We start from the raw sequence: 16,047 nt of genomic DNA, 5'->3' as shown, positions 1-16,047 counted from the left end.
TACATTATAAATTTTATAGTAAAATGAACAGTTTAACTTGTGCTTTGATAGATTTCTAGTGTTTTGTAAATCACCAGAGTACTATTGCCATTTATTTCTCCCCCAAAACTATAAAGGAAATAATAGGAAAAAATGAAAAAAAATAAATTTCAATAAGTCTAACAACATATCTAAAGCTATAGATTTAAATCTATCTTTAACATAAATGTTAAAGATGGATTTAGAATTATATTTCATGACCTAATTATCTGGGCCAAGTCTGTCCTTATTAGCAATGGGGAGTCTTATTATGTATAATAAGACTCCCCATTGCTAATAAATTAATAAATAAAAAACCTTAAATTAATATATGAGTGGAAATGACTTTTTTCTTTTACTACTTATTTATTTAATATCACCAGTTAGAATAATGACTCAAAATTTATTTTTTAACTGTTTTTTAGTTTTTGATTATTTCTTATATGTCTGTTGTCTTATTTTATTTCTCAATACACATGACCTTTAAATGAATTAAATATATTAACCATATGTTACAGTTTTTGTAATATGTTCTACTAGAGTTTGCCTTTTAGTTTTTTCCTTGTTTTTGAGTTTTTAACTAAGGTGGTAGGTGACTCTCAGGTGCAGACAATCTGTGTCTTACAATGGTGTGACTTACCATTTTTCAATTTTACAATAGTCAAAAACAATACACATAACAAATTGTATGAAATATTCAACACTTTGGTATAACATGGGCTTTGTGTTAGATGATTTTGCTCAACTGTAGGCTAATGTAAGTGTCATACGCAGGTTTAAGGTATGCTAGGGTAAACAATGATATTCCGTGGGTTGAGTATATCAAATGCATTTTCAACTTAAGATATTTTCAGTTCGTAATGGGTTTATTGGGACATAACTCCAACATAAGTGGAGGAACATTGTATTTTGCTCATAGTTATTCAATATCTATTTAACCATTTATTTTAGAGTCCTTGAGTGATTTTTATTTTTCTGTTGGAACTTAACTATCGGTGCTTCTCTGGAACCCTTATTTTGTGACTTTCCCAAGTTGTTATAAACTATCTTCAGCCTTAGGTTTTGACCAAGTGCTCACATGCACACTTATATTATCAACCCAAATATCTCCTGTGCTCTAGCCGGATTTCCGTATATCCTCATATGAGTGTTCCCCACTCACCTCAAATAAAAAAGCCCCCCAAATTACCTCATTTATGTGCTTGCCCAAAACTAACAGCAACAACCATCCAGTGTGAGGCCTGGACTTGTTTTGTCTCACACACTTTATTTCATCTTCCATCACCCCCTTGTCGTAAGTATGACCTGAATCTGCTACTTCACCCTCTTTCCATCTGTCACTGACCTTGTTCAAATGGCATTTCCTCTATCCTAGAAAGACTGGTTTCTTTCCAGTTATTCAAATTATCTTTCTAAATTTCCTGTTCTAATCATTTTATTTGTACTCTTTGTCAGATCAAATCTAAAATCTTTATGGAAAAATGTAGTTAATTTTCAATGCTAAGAAAATATACACAAATATTTTAAGAAATATATTCAATATTATTGGTTTGGGGTGCTAAACATTTAATTTTTAATAATTTAATAAAACATGTATTATTATATTCAGGAACTTGAACAAATCTTTTCTGGAGTTATATATTTTAATAGCATCAGCAACATTACAAATGTCTTTGATAAAACAGTCTTAAAATTAGACTGATATTCGTGCATGTAGTTACATTTAAAATCAATGATGTTTGTAATGCCTCTGCTACTAGACAATTGCTCCAAATTCCTGACAGATATCAGTAGATGATAGTAAATAGCCAGAACTAGACATTATTAAGTGACACATGAGATTGTTGTACGCATTTAGCCTTTGATTTATCCAGCATTTACCATCCAAAAGTCTCTTTAGAAATAAAATTGCAGTTCTATTACTTTCAAATTGTGGTTCTGCCCATAATTTTTCATTAAAAAGACATTAACTTTTCAGAGAAATCACAAGAACATTTAATGTCTATTTGATTCCAGTATTCAATGATAAATAAAGCATACTGTTTATTTTATGACTTAATTTTCCAAATTACCCTTCATCAAGATCTTAGGTAAAAATGATTACCATTTATTTTCTTCATAATAATTGAAGAAAGCCTATCTTTTTATATTGGGATAGTATATTTCTTTATGTAGTTTTATTTCACAGCAAAGGGAAGTAACTGGGGATTTTAGAGATAGTGAAGCTGGTTGTTATTGCAAGAGTAAGAAAAAGAAAGGATGAAAGTTGGATGGGGTAAAGGGATTTCTCTACTAAATATGTGGTGTTGGCACTGGTTCTGATTTGCTTTACACAGGTTATTAAAGCAGTAGAGGAAGGCTACCGTCTGCCAAGCCCCATGGACTGTCCTGCTGCCCTCTACCAATTAATGCTGGATTGCTGGCAGAAAGACCGAAATAGCAGGCCCAAGTTTGATGAAATCGTCAACATGCTGGACAAGCTTATACGTAACCCGAGTAGCTTGAAGACGCTGGTTAATTCATCGAGCAGGTAGAGTCCAGACCTTAGAAATTTTCCTGAATTTAGCTAATTGAGATTGATGCCACCAATATTAAATCAAATCACGTTAATCTCTAAATCTATGACACATTTATTTGAATATGGTTTTTTACATATTCTCTTACAATGAATGAAATACGAATGATTAAATTATACTTAAAAACACCTACATTAAATCTAATAGTGTAACATGCCAATTCAGAAAAATATTAACTATAGCCAAGCTCAGGCAGTGTTTAGAGAAAAAGCTCAAATGCCTGTATTTTTCATGTGTTTTGGATCCAAAACAGGCATGGGTAGGGAAAACTAATATTATTAAAGTCATAAGGAAAAACCAACTAACTACTGACATATTTTAGATATATTATCAATAATTATTTAAAAATTTTTTAGAATAGATTTTAGAGTCTGCCATATTTTATAAATATTGACAACTATTTTAGGAACCCTTTACTGATCAAATATGAGTTATTTTGTGGGGACTATTTATGTGAGCAAATAAGCATATTTATTATGAATGCATTTAAATAATGTTGCATATTTGTAAATATTTTATTCATTTAACCTGAAATATTATAGAGTTATTCTCTAAAAGATAATAAGTTTAATTCTGTACTATAAAATTTTCCAGATTATTATTTCATCACATTTGAGGTCATTATTTATCGTTACATGAAAAAAATCTGTCATACCAGTTACCAAACTGGCCACCTATTAGCATGAACTAAATGAGGAACATTTTGTTGATAAAATTACATAAGTTCTATGATTCTGATATGGCATTTGTTTACTAGGCAAACATTTATTTTTAAGTACAAATGAGGAATGAATCTTCAAACTCCATCAGGGATCATTAACTTTCTGTGGTGTCAACTGGAAAATGTATCTTCTTAGCAATTATTCGTTATGTTGTTCCTGAAATCTGCTTTTACATTGTTTATTGTCATGTAAAATATTAAGCACTTCTCTCATCTATTTTTTGAATTATGTTAAGTTGACACAAATGGACATAAATAAAATAAATAAAAATACATTCATATGTGTTCTATATCATGTTAATTTATATCAGCATCATCATTACAACTTGCAAGCAATTTTTAAATATACAAAGAATTTTCATATTTTCTTGATGAAATCTATAGAATCAGCCTGCCAGGTTTCATTTAAACTAATTTGGCTTAAAACTGTACCACTACTACCCATCTTTGTTCAGCCTTTTACAAAACGTGATTCTAGAAGGTGTCAATTCCTGATTCACTCCCTTTCTCTATATGCCTACCCTTGACACAAGACTTGATGATTTTAGTAAACATGCAAATTATGTTTTAGTGTCTGTCAATACCTTGACATTTTCTGATTTCATGGTTTTGGTCTCTAAAATACCTTGGAATCTTCTTGTCGTAGTCATATTCTATACTTTCCTATTAACAAAAATTGTAACTATTCTACAATCTCAACTTTAAGATCCTACTCTCCAACTGTTTCCTCCTACAATACTTAATGGCTTCAAATCATTATAAGATATCCATTTACTCATGCAACAAATATTCATGCATCTATTCTGTGTCATGCTGAGGGCTAGGTGATGAGTATACAGATTGAGCAATAAACTATTGTGGGAAGCAGGGGTTAAACAAAATAAAATGTTGAAAAACAACTTTGGTTTTGGAGTGGAGAGTGGCAGTACAATTTTGGAGGATAACTGGGGGGCTAGAGTAGTTGTGTAGATAAGCATGATAATGTCTTAAGCTCAGGTGGTAGCAAACAAGATAGAAAGAAGCATTCAGATGTGTGATATGTGGCAGGTAGAATGGTAGTATTTAAAAATATTTTCTTCCATGTTTGTATGTATCTATATGCACAGTGTGCACAATGATAGATTGTGAGGGAACTGAAGAAAAGGAAGGAGAAAACTGTTGTATTGTATACTCTAATGGGAGCACTTCAGGAAGAATTGGATGTAAAAAAGATGGGCATGGTTTTGGAAAAATTGGAGTGATATTCCTATGATAGAGATGGAGGAATGATGTAGGCATATGAATATAGGAGAGGCTTTGATGCAAGATAAAAATTGGGTAATTATAGTTGCTATTTGAAGCAAAGAATTGGGAAAACATCTAAGCAGGATGGAGTTATGATCTGAGAAGGAAAGATATGGGGCCAAGTCCTAGTTCCCTTCAAACTATAAGTTAGGAAAAGAAGGAATAACAGACAAAGGAGATTAAGGGAAAACCACAAATATTCAATGCTGTGGTAGCCAAGGAGAACTGGAGAACAGTGATCCAGAAAGGTAGAAGGGTTGAGCTAAGGTAGGATTTTGAGAGGGAGATGATTGTAGTGGTGGTTGTTGGGTGTTTCGGAGACGTCAGTCATCTTACTCAGTCACCTTACTGAGTGGAACATGATCACAGGTTTTGGCAAAATAGAGGCCATTGCTGTATTAACCAGAGCAAATTTTATAGAATTTGTTTAGGAGGAACTATGCAAGTGTAGTTTGAAATATAAATGGGATGTAGAAAGTGCAGAGAAGATGAGTAAAAGAAAGGTAGCCTATTCTTCTGGTTAAAATTTACTTAAATAGACACCCAGTGATGGGCATTTAAATTGTTTTTAATGTTTACTTTCAGTAGCCACACAAAAAAATCCTGCATGTATTTTTTGCCATTTTCCCCAATTATTTCCTTAAGATACATTTCCAAAAATGATTATCATCATTATCATCACAACATTATATTTAGCTAAAGCATTTGACTTTAATATAGTTCAAAACATCTCATGGCTTATTTGGTCTTTTCAGTTTTTGTATTATTTGGGGTTACATTTTATTTTCCATTTTTTACTGCTCCTAGGTGAATTAACCAAGTACCCTTATATGAGAGAATGAGATAAATAATAGAATTCCTAGGAAATTAATTAAATGAGCACAGGTTTCTCTAGGAAACTCTAGAAGCAATTGACTTTGCATAAATTATCCTACATATCTATATTTGGTAGCAGTGTCCATATTATTTTTACAAACAAAACAGAAGTAGGAAATACATACATCTAAATCACTACATGAAATTTTAGCTGATGTTTTATATAAAGAAAATAAATTTCTTAAGCCATTATAATTCTTCATAAACTATGAATAGGAAAATCTGAATAGACTGGTTTTGTGTCTTGTATTTCAAAATATATCCCTCATATTTGCACGATCTATATCTATATATCTATACCTATATTTATATGTTGCCCTATCAATATTGACAATGCACTAACATTATGATATGATTTGTTATAAAAGAGTTAAAATGTTACTTTTAATATTTATGTTTTATGTGTTTTAGAGTATCCAATTTATTGGCAGAACATGGCCCACTGGGATCTGGGGCCTACAGATCAGTAGGTGAATGGCTAGAAGCAATCAAAATGGGCCGGTATACAGAGATTTTCATGGAAAATGGATACAGTTCAATGGACGCTGTGGCTCAGGTGACCTTGGAGTGAGTAATTTTTCTGATAATTTTTACATAATTGCTGTGTCGAGAAAATTTGTTCAGAAACCAATCTGGATGAGGTCAAAGGAAATCAATTAACTTTTGCCCAAGTGTGACAGCTTTCAAAGAAGCCTCTTCTTTTGTAGCCTGTATTGTTAACAACTGCATGGTTAATGCCATTGTAGCCAGTGTCTTTGCTTCTTTGCTTCAAATAAACAGCATTTGAATATTTGAATAATTGATATAACAGCTCTTTGGCAAAATACTGGTATTTTATGTTGTGGAAAAGATGTTTTTTTGACAAAGTTTTTATATTGGTACCTGTGTTATATGAATGTAAATACAAAACGAACTGTAAGCACAATTGGTATGACTAGTCCTACATAACAACAAAACGTATTCTTAAATTTCAGCTATGCTGAATACCCAGGAAACAGCATCTTAAATAAAGCTTCCTAGGCAGGAATCTCATTTAATCTCAAAATGGTGCACCTTCTATTCCTGCAATCCAAGGGTATATTAGATCTTCCCTCTGATTTGTTGTTTGGTAAAATCTCAGTGGAACCAATTGTGCCCTTTTCTGTTTGCACGTTTAAGATAAATCAACTCTTATTAAATAAAAAAATCACTAGAGTTAAATATTAAACTCTTTAAGGTTGTAAGTTGTCTGTATTTTATTATTATATACTGTGTATGTGTGATTATTTTAGCCTAATATTTGTTATTTGTGAAAATTAACTGTCATTATAGTGGTCCCATCTAGATTGCATAAATATGAATAATGTTTTAACCTATGAATATAATGATAAATTACTTCAAAGTAGCTATGCATTCAAAGGTTAAAATATTGTTGTATGGATTGGAACATGGTAGAACATTCTAAGGCAGTAAGCCATGGCCCATATTCCATTCCTTCACATAAAATGAGCACTGAGAAATTCTTTCGCCATTTGTAGTATTGTGGCATTCTTAGATTCATTGGAGCTACTGCACACCCACAAAATAAGGTAACAGGGTAGTATCATTTATCACCAGTTAATGTCACATTCTCAACATTTCTCTTCCATTATACCTATAGCTAAAAGGACCAGAAATCACCACTCAGCTTGCTCTCATAATTTACTGCATCCCATTCTATGATTCCTACCAAATCATATCTCCTTGATGACACATTTGCTTGGCCCATTACTTCTTCAGACACTCAAAGAGCTCATTTGTGCTGTATTTAAAATAGGAAACAGAAAATTTTGCTGATAACTTAAAACTATTTTTACATGGTTGCTATTTAATTTTTCAGTAAAAAAATGGTCATTTTAATTTATTACCGTCATTTGTCATTTTATATTAAAATGATACTGTAGGTATTTCTTCTACCCAATGTCAGATTACTTGTAAATATATAATAAAATTATTTGCATTAAACAATGTCTCTTTCTTTATTAAATCAGCACATATACATATATATTTATATCTACTGTTTTTTACTTCTCCATTCACAAAATAATTATAACCACTAGTAATGGTTTTTACACTAACTACCTGCTTTACTTTATCTCATTGGGGCCCCAAAATACTATAAATATGTTTAATAATTTACCATTATGGTTTCACATTCTTTTATTTATTTTAATTCTTCTCTTTTTACTTTCTTATCCCCAGACTTTCTTCCTTTTGTATGCTTTTTTCAAGTCCTAGTAACTTCTATTTTATAGTTGTTCTCCACTTCATTTATATTCTCCAACAACTCTTGTCTACTTGGTTCAATTTCTTCTCTGTATGTACATTACTTTGGTAGCTTCTTGCTTCTTGCTATAATGCCTCCATAAGATACTTTCATCTTTGAACTTACTTACTCTCACCAGAAGTGTAAGGTGAAATGAGGAGACTTACTGACATCTATGTCAGAGAATGTAGTCCTCTTCAGAGAATGTAGTCCTCCATAGGTCAATTGCTTCAGATTCCTGGGGCCCATGCAAATATATTTCTTCCTAGGAACTGGACCAACAAAGGTTAATGCACTCCAGTGAAGCTGATTTCTTGGAGAGTTCAGCACCTCTAAATACATGTTCTCTAGTTATTGTATTTTTACCACATTTTTCCTATTTGGTAAGAATATATTAATCAAAATATATTATGTTAAGTAGCACAAAATAGTGAGTAATTAGTTACATTTTGATAGAAATATAAAGTATAAGAAAAAGGTTTTCTGTGCATTTCACTTGCCCTTCACCAAAAATAAATAATAACATCAGTCATTATTAAGGACTTATGTCAAAGGAACTGGGACAGCAGCTTAAGAAAATAACCTTTTCAAACACTTGGGCCTGGCTGGTGTAGCTCAGTGGACTAAGTGCCATCCTGCGAAACAAAAGGTCATAGGTTTGATTCCGTCAGGTCACATGCCTAGGTTGTGGCATGTGGCTAGGTCCCCAGTAGGGGGCATGCAAGAGGCAACCACACATGGATGTTTTTTCTACCTCTCTTTCTCCCTCCCTTCTCTTTTCTCTAAAAATAAATAAATAAAAATATTTTTAAAATTAAAACACTTGGATAATGATTTTTGACACATGCTCTTTACCTATATAAATATTTATTTTATGGAGTATGTATAGTTTATAATAAAATAAAATATTATCACTAGTGTCACTGCCAAAAAAGAAACTGCAAACTGGAAGAACACATTCATACTTGTAATAAATGTTTAGGGAAAATGTTGAAATCATTAATATAAAGCAAAAGGTCAAATTGCCATATGTATAATTCACGCCATCAAATTTGTCCTCACAGCAGGTTTATAAAAGGAAGAGTAAAAAAATTAGTTTTTAGGAACCACTTATTTCACTTAAAATTGTTTCATAAATGTTTAATTTTATTTGTTTATGATTTTTTTTCTTTGCCAGCACATCCTTTTATGGCTTAGTGTGAAGGGGGAAGGGGGAAGCAAAGCTTTGAGATCTTAGAATCAAAACATGTTCAACAAAAGAGGCTTTCAACCTTAGACACTTCTGACTGCTATTCTCTGCTGAAAGCTTGATATTCAGTGTACAGTACTCATACCACAGCAATCGTTATGGTAGTAATGACACAATCTGTAGTGTGATGTGTAAATGCAGTTAAGTATTGTAGATGGGGTGGGGGAAGGGATGTGAGCTTGAGATGAGTTGCAAATTGAAACTAAAGATTTGAAATTAGGACAGTGTTATAGTTGCTTTTTAAACTTCTTGTCTAACCTGTATTGTCAGCTTTGATTATTCAGAAAATGAGTACAGTCCAATGGATCTAAATATTGTACCAATTGTGTGTAAGCTGAAGATGTGCCCGTTAATACCACCTGTTAAAATGGGGTCATAAACTACTAAAATGAATGTCTCCTAAACCCTGAACTAAAATTTTTTCACACTAACTTAAAATAGATTTCTTAGCTTTTTAATACAATCATTATGCTAATTTTATACAGTTAGAGTACACATAAGAATTCTCACAACCCTAAATATTCTACAGAAATAATCTGAAACTTCTAGTCTAACCCTCACAATGTCTCATTTGTGGAAAACCGTGACCAGGCCGTAGTCAACTCTCTCTTGCCAAATGCAAATGCATCTGTTTTGTGCAGTAGCTGGTTATTATGACTATTCTAAATGAACCAAAAATTGCCAGACATTCAAATAAATGACCAAATTCTGAAAAGAAAAAGGATAAACACTGAAATTTAGTGCATATTCATTAATCTATCTTCTCCCTCCTCCTATCCAGCCAATGTTGGTGGGTTTAAGTACCAGAGAAATGGCTAAAAGGTGTGTAAAGCAGAAGAAGAATGAGTATGGGAATGACTCATCCACAGTGGATAAATTAAATCCTGAATAATCGAGAGTTGCTTCAGCATCAACTAGAAACTCTTATTATTCTGTATTTTTCATTCTGCTATCTTAATATCATAACATTAGTGTTTTTCATTGTTTAATTTATGGAATAATATTTGATGAAACGTGATGATGGTTCATTATATTTAAAGCTGTCAGCATGCTTCATTGACAAAACGCAAACTATTTTTACGTAGAAATGCTATTCTTGTTTATGTTTAAATTTATAAGTTTATACTGAAATCATTTTCATCATTAGAATTGGCTTTCGGTACTACTTAAGACTCCACAGATTGTGATAAAAATAAGCATAAAATTTATAAAGGTGACAAAGGTAAAACTTTTCCCAGTTATAAAATGTTCTTACAGAAAATTGAAATGAGTAAACTAGTACATACTGACATTTTTGTTCTAAGTAGTTTTCAAAATTATTAGAAATTAAGTAGCAACTTTATCAAAAATGTAAACTACTTTAACTTTTATCGAATTTCTTTTACCTTATTACTGATAAATTGATCATTTACTGTGTAGTTTGAAGAGTAAAATGGGAATTGTTAGAAATTACAAAAGTGTGAAGCAAAACTACTTAAAAGAAAATAATACATTTAACAATATAGAAATAAAGCTATTTAACGTTTACTGGAAACATTTTTCTAACTCCACTTTAATTCTCATTTGCAATATCGTTAAAAATATCATCACAAATATAATTACAAAGCATTGAACCAAAGTCTCTCTTATGTTGTTATTCCTCAGAGAATAAAGTTATAATTAAAATAATACCACAATAAATTAAACAGCAGAAATAAAATAAGTTAAACCAATTATTTGATATCAGTTAGACAAAACAACCAAGAGTTGGAGTATGGAAAACACACACATGTACAGACATGCTTACATACATCTACACACTCCAAAATGAAGGTTTTGATATTGTATATGCAAAGTCCATGCTTTTTCAGTAGGTAAACCTAGATATTCTTTTTTTAGGTCTTTCAGAACAAACTATAATGATTATTTTTTAAAAAGCTCTCTCTTAATAATTGGACCACTCATTTGAATTATGCATTTTATTTATTTATATATATATATATATATATATATATATATATATATATTATATCAGTATTTTTGAACCTGGGTCTATGATAAAACATGTTTTAGAATTTCATTTCAAATATTAGTTATTTAAATTTTCCAGTAGTTTATTTTAGGTTAAGAAATGTTAGTTCCCAGTCAGGGCACATGACTGGGTTGCAGGCCATGGCCCCCAGCAATCCCACATCGATGTTTCTCTCTCTCTCTCTCTCTATCTCCCTCCCTTCCCTCTCTAAAAATAAATAAATAAAATCTTTTAAAAAAACAAATGTTAGTTCCTTTTTTCCTAACTTAGTTTCAGAGTAGGCTAGTGAGCACCCATGAATAGCTCCATCTACAAAAATCTTCATGATTCCTAAGTTTCATGTGAAAACACAAGAATTTATTTAGCTCATACCTGAAGTATTCATGAAGTATAGATGTTTTTACCAAAGCCTCAGATAAAGAAGTATGTGTTCAGTTTCCTTCATTAACTATCTTCTTTCTTTTATAATTTTACATATTTGATATTAAATCTACACAGTTCTCCTCTTACAATGGATAAATAATTGCATGCAACTTGCAGTATTTTGCTCAAAATCATATCTCAGCGTAATGATGAATAACGGGAGTATGAACTTTGGTGTCAGGTTCCTACTTTTAGTCCTACTGCTACACACTGGCTGTATTGTCTACCTAGCCAACCGATTCAAATTTTCTAAGACTTTGTTTCTTTATTCATGAAATGAGGTTAGCAAAAATCTACATCATAGGGGTACCTATTTCTCTTATATACAGCGATAAGTTATCTTAATTGTCACCTCTTATTTTTGTACTTAGTGTAGTGATTTTCACCCAGGGGAGACTTTGCCACTCAGGGGACATAGGACAATGTCTGGAGACATTTTGTCTTGTCACAACAAAGGGTAAGAGGTGGTACAGCCATTCTGGCACTTAGTGGGGAGAGGCCAGGGATGCTGCTCGATGTTCCACAGTGTACAAGATCACCACCCCCAACCAAGAGCTATTCAGCCTGTAATGTTAACAGGAGCAAGGCAAGATTCTGATTTAATTTAAAAGAAAAAAGATTAAATTCAATCCTCTTATTCTCTTATTTCTATGTCAGTCTGTATACTACTTATTGTATATTCTATTTCATAACTAACAATAGTGATTTTGTTTCTGAGTGAATTTTGACTGGTTTTTGTTTACTGATGAATTTCTTCTATGCTTATCATTACTATTATTTTATATGTACTTTGGTGTCTTGTAGCTATGATAACTTCTAGATTCAATGTTTCATGGTCACATTCTAAGAAATATTCGCCCACCAAAATATCGATTATTTATTTTTAGATGCTTGCTCTTTGCTAAATGTCTCATAAGATGTTAAAATAATAAAAAATAAATAAAAAAACAGAAAGAGAAAAAGAAAGCCAGCACATTATTTAAAAAGCCATTATTTCTAATACTAATGAATATGGAGCCAAAGAACCCATTTATTTAAATTATATCCTCTGATAATTAAGAGATGTCATTGAGTTTCCAAAGATATTCAATTTTATACATAATAATTCAATGTCTTTGTACTTAATTTCATGAACTTCTAAGACAATCTGGAATTAATATGTTTACTATATGCCAAAACACATTATACTTTTAGCATAATGTGTCCATTAAAGTAATTATCTAAAAAATCTAACATGGCAACTTTGTCATTTAAAAATGTTGACTTGTTCATGTCATTTTTCCTATAAGTAATGTTATTTGACAAACATGTATAAATCATCATTTTGCCAAGTATATAATTTTAGGGAATAGAATTCCTGAATATCCTAGAAAATAACATTTTAAAACCATGGGCACTAGCTTTGAGCTCCTTACAATGTTGTTGGATTTGAAATCTAAACATCTGGAATGTTCTTTTGGGTAACAAGCTTATTTAAAAGAATCAGAATGGAAGCATCTCAGTTAAAAAAAAAAAAACAACTTTCTGATACTGTGAAATCTTTGAAATACTCTAAATGCCAGTACAGCGTAGATGCTATTTGGCAAAGGAATCAAGTTCTGGTACTTTGGATTCCAAGTAAAGAATAAAGTGTTTGGAAGTGTTATAACAGCAATGGAGTGCTGACTCCCCCCTAAGATATATATTACATAAAATGACTGTACTGACTGAATCATTTGAAGAGTTTAGTCTTCAACTGCTTAGCTGTGATGTTTTGAAAGTATATTTTATGCTCACTATATTTAGCAAAAATAGGGTGTGTTCATATTTTAGGTCCATCTTTTCAAAACTATTCAGTGATATTGTACCCTTTAATTTACATATTTATTGGTAGGCATGACCAAATTTGCTTTTTTTGAACACTCTGTGTCACAAACATAGTGATGTCTGAACAGGGGGCAAATATATATTATGTCACTCCTCATTATAAAGGGTTCTTGGATGGCAAACAAATCCTCAAGGTACAATTCTGGAGCCTGCCTTTGAAAATTGGACTGGGTATGTCTAAATTGGGACTGTCGTTGAATTAGTTTTTGCAAAATGTTTTCCACTTTGCCAGCATGAAATATCGAGGTGTGCTAGAAATTGAATCGATACCTACATCCAATGTGTGCTTTCTCCATGCAGGGACTTGAGACGGCTTGGAGTGACTCTTGTCGGTCACCAGAAGAAGATCATGAACAGCCTTCAAGAAATGAAGGTGCAGCTGGTAAATGGGATGGTGCCATTGTAACTTCATTTTAATGTCACTTCATTGAATGAATGATTCTGCACTTTGTAAACAAGCCCTGAGATTTATTTTAACAAAAAAAAAGAGGAAAAAGGGAAAACTCAGTGATTTCTAAACCTTTTGAGAGCATTTCTTTCAGCCACAGAATTTGTAATCAGTGTTTTACTAAAAACTTCCTTAGCTTCCTCCCAGTGACTTCCAAGTTTTTATGAAACAAGGATGACCTCCTTGGAATAATAGCATGAGGTTAAATTATATCTTATCTTACAGCAACGAAATCCTCACCACTACTTCTACAACATTTTATACATGAGACATATAACTATAAACGGCACCTTTGTAGACTGAATTAAGGCAGCACCTTTCAAGACTTCCAGGAATCTACTTGAAAGGAAAAGTTTTGTAGTCATGTGTGGGCTAACAAAAGCTACAATTTACTGAAGTTTACTTCAAGTCTTAATTATCTACATAAGTGTATTGAAGAGCAATATGGCTAGATAGTTTCTTAATAGGTACCTTATTTTGTAATTTTAAAGTGCTGATACACAGTGTTAAGTTATAGAAACTAGTATATAAACATATTGCTTGATCAAGGATAAGTGTAATACAGGGTGTATATTTATTTTTCTGTGTTATAAAATTTAGTTGCTCTTCTAGAAACTATTAGGTAATAAATGTGTATATACTGTATAATTTGCTGTATACCCAGGAACCAATTTAAGTTGGAATTCTGTGTGTATGTGCTTGCACACATGTGCATCACCATTCTGCTTGCATTTTTAAACTTTTAATTTTAGCAACATAGAGGACTAAGTGTTACAGAGTAGACTATGAATTACAGAAATAGGAATGCAGTAAAACAAAATTTAACACAAGTTTGTGTCTTTTTTTCTCATGTTTCCAAAAGCTACTAAATCTCCTTACTCACTAACAGAAAATGTCTGTAAGATGAAATCCCTTTTGGCTTAGAAAAAAAACTTTGTGATATCTGTTACAATGCAGTTCTTCTAGCCATTAATCTTGCACCACTGTAAGAAATTTCACCTTTCTGAGTCCTAGAAAATACCTTGTCAAGCTACAGTGACACTGAAGGGCACATTTACAGCAGGATGTAGAAGGATTTAACTGTGCAGACTTCTGTTAATGTTGTTAAATCCAGGCACATAGCACTAAGCATTACTCCTAAGTGTTAATCCTTTTTAACCATTTCTCATGTAGCTCAGCTCTAGAAATTTTGATACCAAGGCAGCAAAGAAATGATGGCAAAGGTATATATAGCCTTCAGGATTTTCTCTGTTAAAATGACATGTTTTATTTGTTGATAATATGTATTCATTTGGAAATTTCATTTTATATTCAGTTCTATCATATTGAATTTATTTTGATGAACCAACTGAAAGTGTCATGTAGTTGACCTTATTAAGGAATATAAAGGTGGTTCCTATGTATACTCTACATACTTTGCTTGATGAAAACTGACATTTGTGATTCCAATTACAAGTTCATTAGAACTTGAACAAAACTGAGCTTCTTGGTAAAAGAACCTGATTTTTTGTATTATGACACTTTATGGAAATGATGGAATGACATGTGATTCAAGGACCACAACATTTAAACAAAAGAGAGCCTATTTGTGATTACTGAATTGTATACTGGAGTAGGCAGGATGAGTGAATCCATAGGAAATATTCCTGCATCCTACTAATGGCGCATCCTTCCTCTTTCCCAAGCACCTATTTTAGTTAAAAGTTAACACATAAGAGACTAAACTTTTAGGAAATAACTTCTTTCTATCATGCCCACCTTTTACTCAAGCAGTGAAGTAGTTTGTTGCTAAAGAATAGGGACCAAAAAAAGGGAAAAGAAAAGAAAAACATTCCAAACAGTTCTCAGATGATATATTGAGTTCTGTCTACTTTTGGCTATAACTCCTTATTAGGTTTATAGTGTGCTACGGTTCCACATAAACTATGCTCCACATTCACTGGTTCAGTGAGATTCCAAAAGTAGAGAGGGGAGGACACAAGAAGTCAATAGGCTTTACCATTATTAAAGAGACATTTGTTCATTATAATAAACATAAAATTAACTAAACTAATTTCTTATGTACAAAATAATTGGAGATTGTGTTGCAATTTATTGAATTGTGTAAAAACAACCAAATATAAATGATAAAGTAACAACTGAGAAACTTCAAAGTAAGAATTTAGAGTATTACTTCAAAGAGAAACTACCATAAATTTTAATGCTGATGGACTAGCCACAATCAGTTGCACAGTAGAAGGCAGCTTCTAAATTATTTTCCAGCTTTATATGTTCCAAGATGATTGGAAGGT

At 31.9% G+C, this 16,047-nt stretch overlaps 1 protein-coding gene across 9 annotated transcripts in view; it reads left to right on the top strand.

Annotated features, from left to right (window-relative positions):
• Positions 1-15,567, top strand: part of EPHA5 (EPH receptor A5) — a 310,111-nt gene extending 294,544 nt beyond the window's left edge. For 6 of the 9 annotated variants that reach the window (XM_036021196.1, XM_036021186.1, XM_028507835.2 and 3 more), the window contains 3 exons: positions 2,355-2,548; positions 5,887-6,042; positions 13,609-15,567. In XM_036021196.1, the coding sequence (XP_035877089.1) occupies positions 2,355-2,548; positions 5,887-6,042; positions 13,609-13,714 (456 nt within the window). In that variant the 3' untranslated portion in view covers positions 13,715-15,567. Of the gene's footprint in view, positions 1-2,354; positions 2,549-5,886; positions 7,226-13,608 lie in introns of those variants that run through there. The other 3 variants (XM_036021202.1, XM_036021207.1, XM_036021192.1) reach the window with 1 other exon arrangement.
• The last annotated feature ends 480 nt before the right edge of the window (positions 15,568-16,047 follow it).

Source organism: Phyllostomus discolor, chromosome 1 (assembly GCF_004126475.2).
Source record: "Phyllostomus discolor isolate MPI-MPIP mPhyDis1 chromosome 1, mPhyDis1.pri.v3, whole genome shotgun sequence".
Lineage (NCBI taxonomy): Eukaryota > Metazoa > Chordata > Mammalia > Chiroptera > Phyllostomidae > Phyllostomus > Phyllostomus discolor.
Note: the sequence above shows the minus strand (reverse complement) of the source record. Positions and strands in the feature narration are given on the sequence as shown.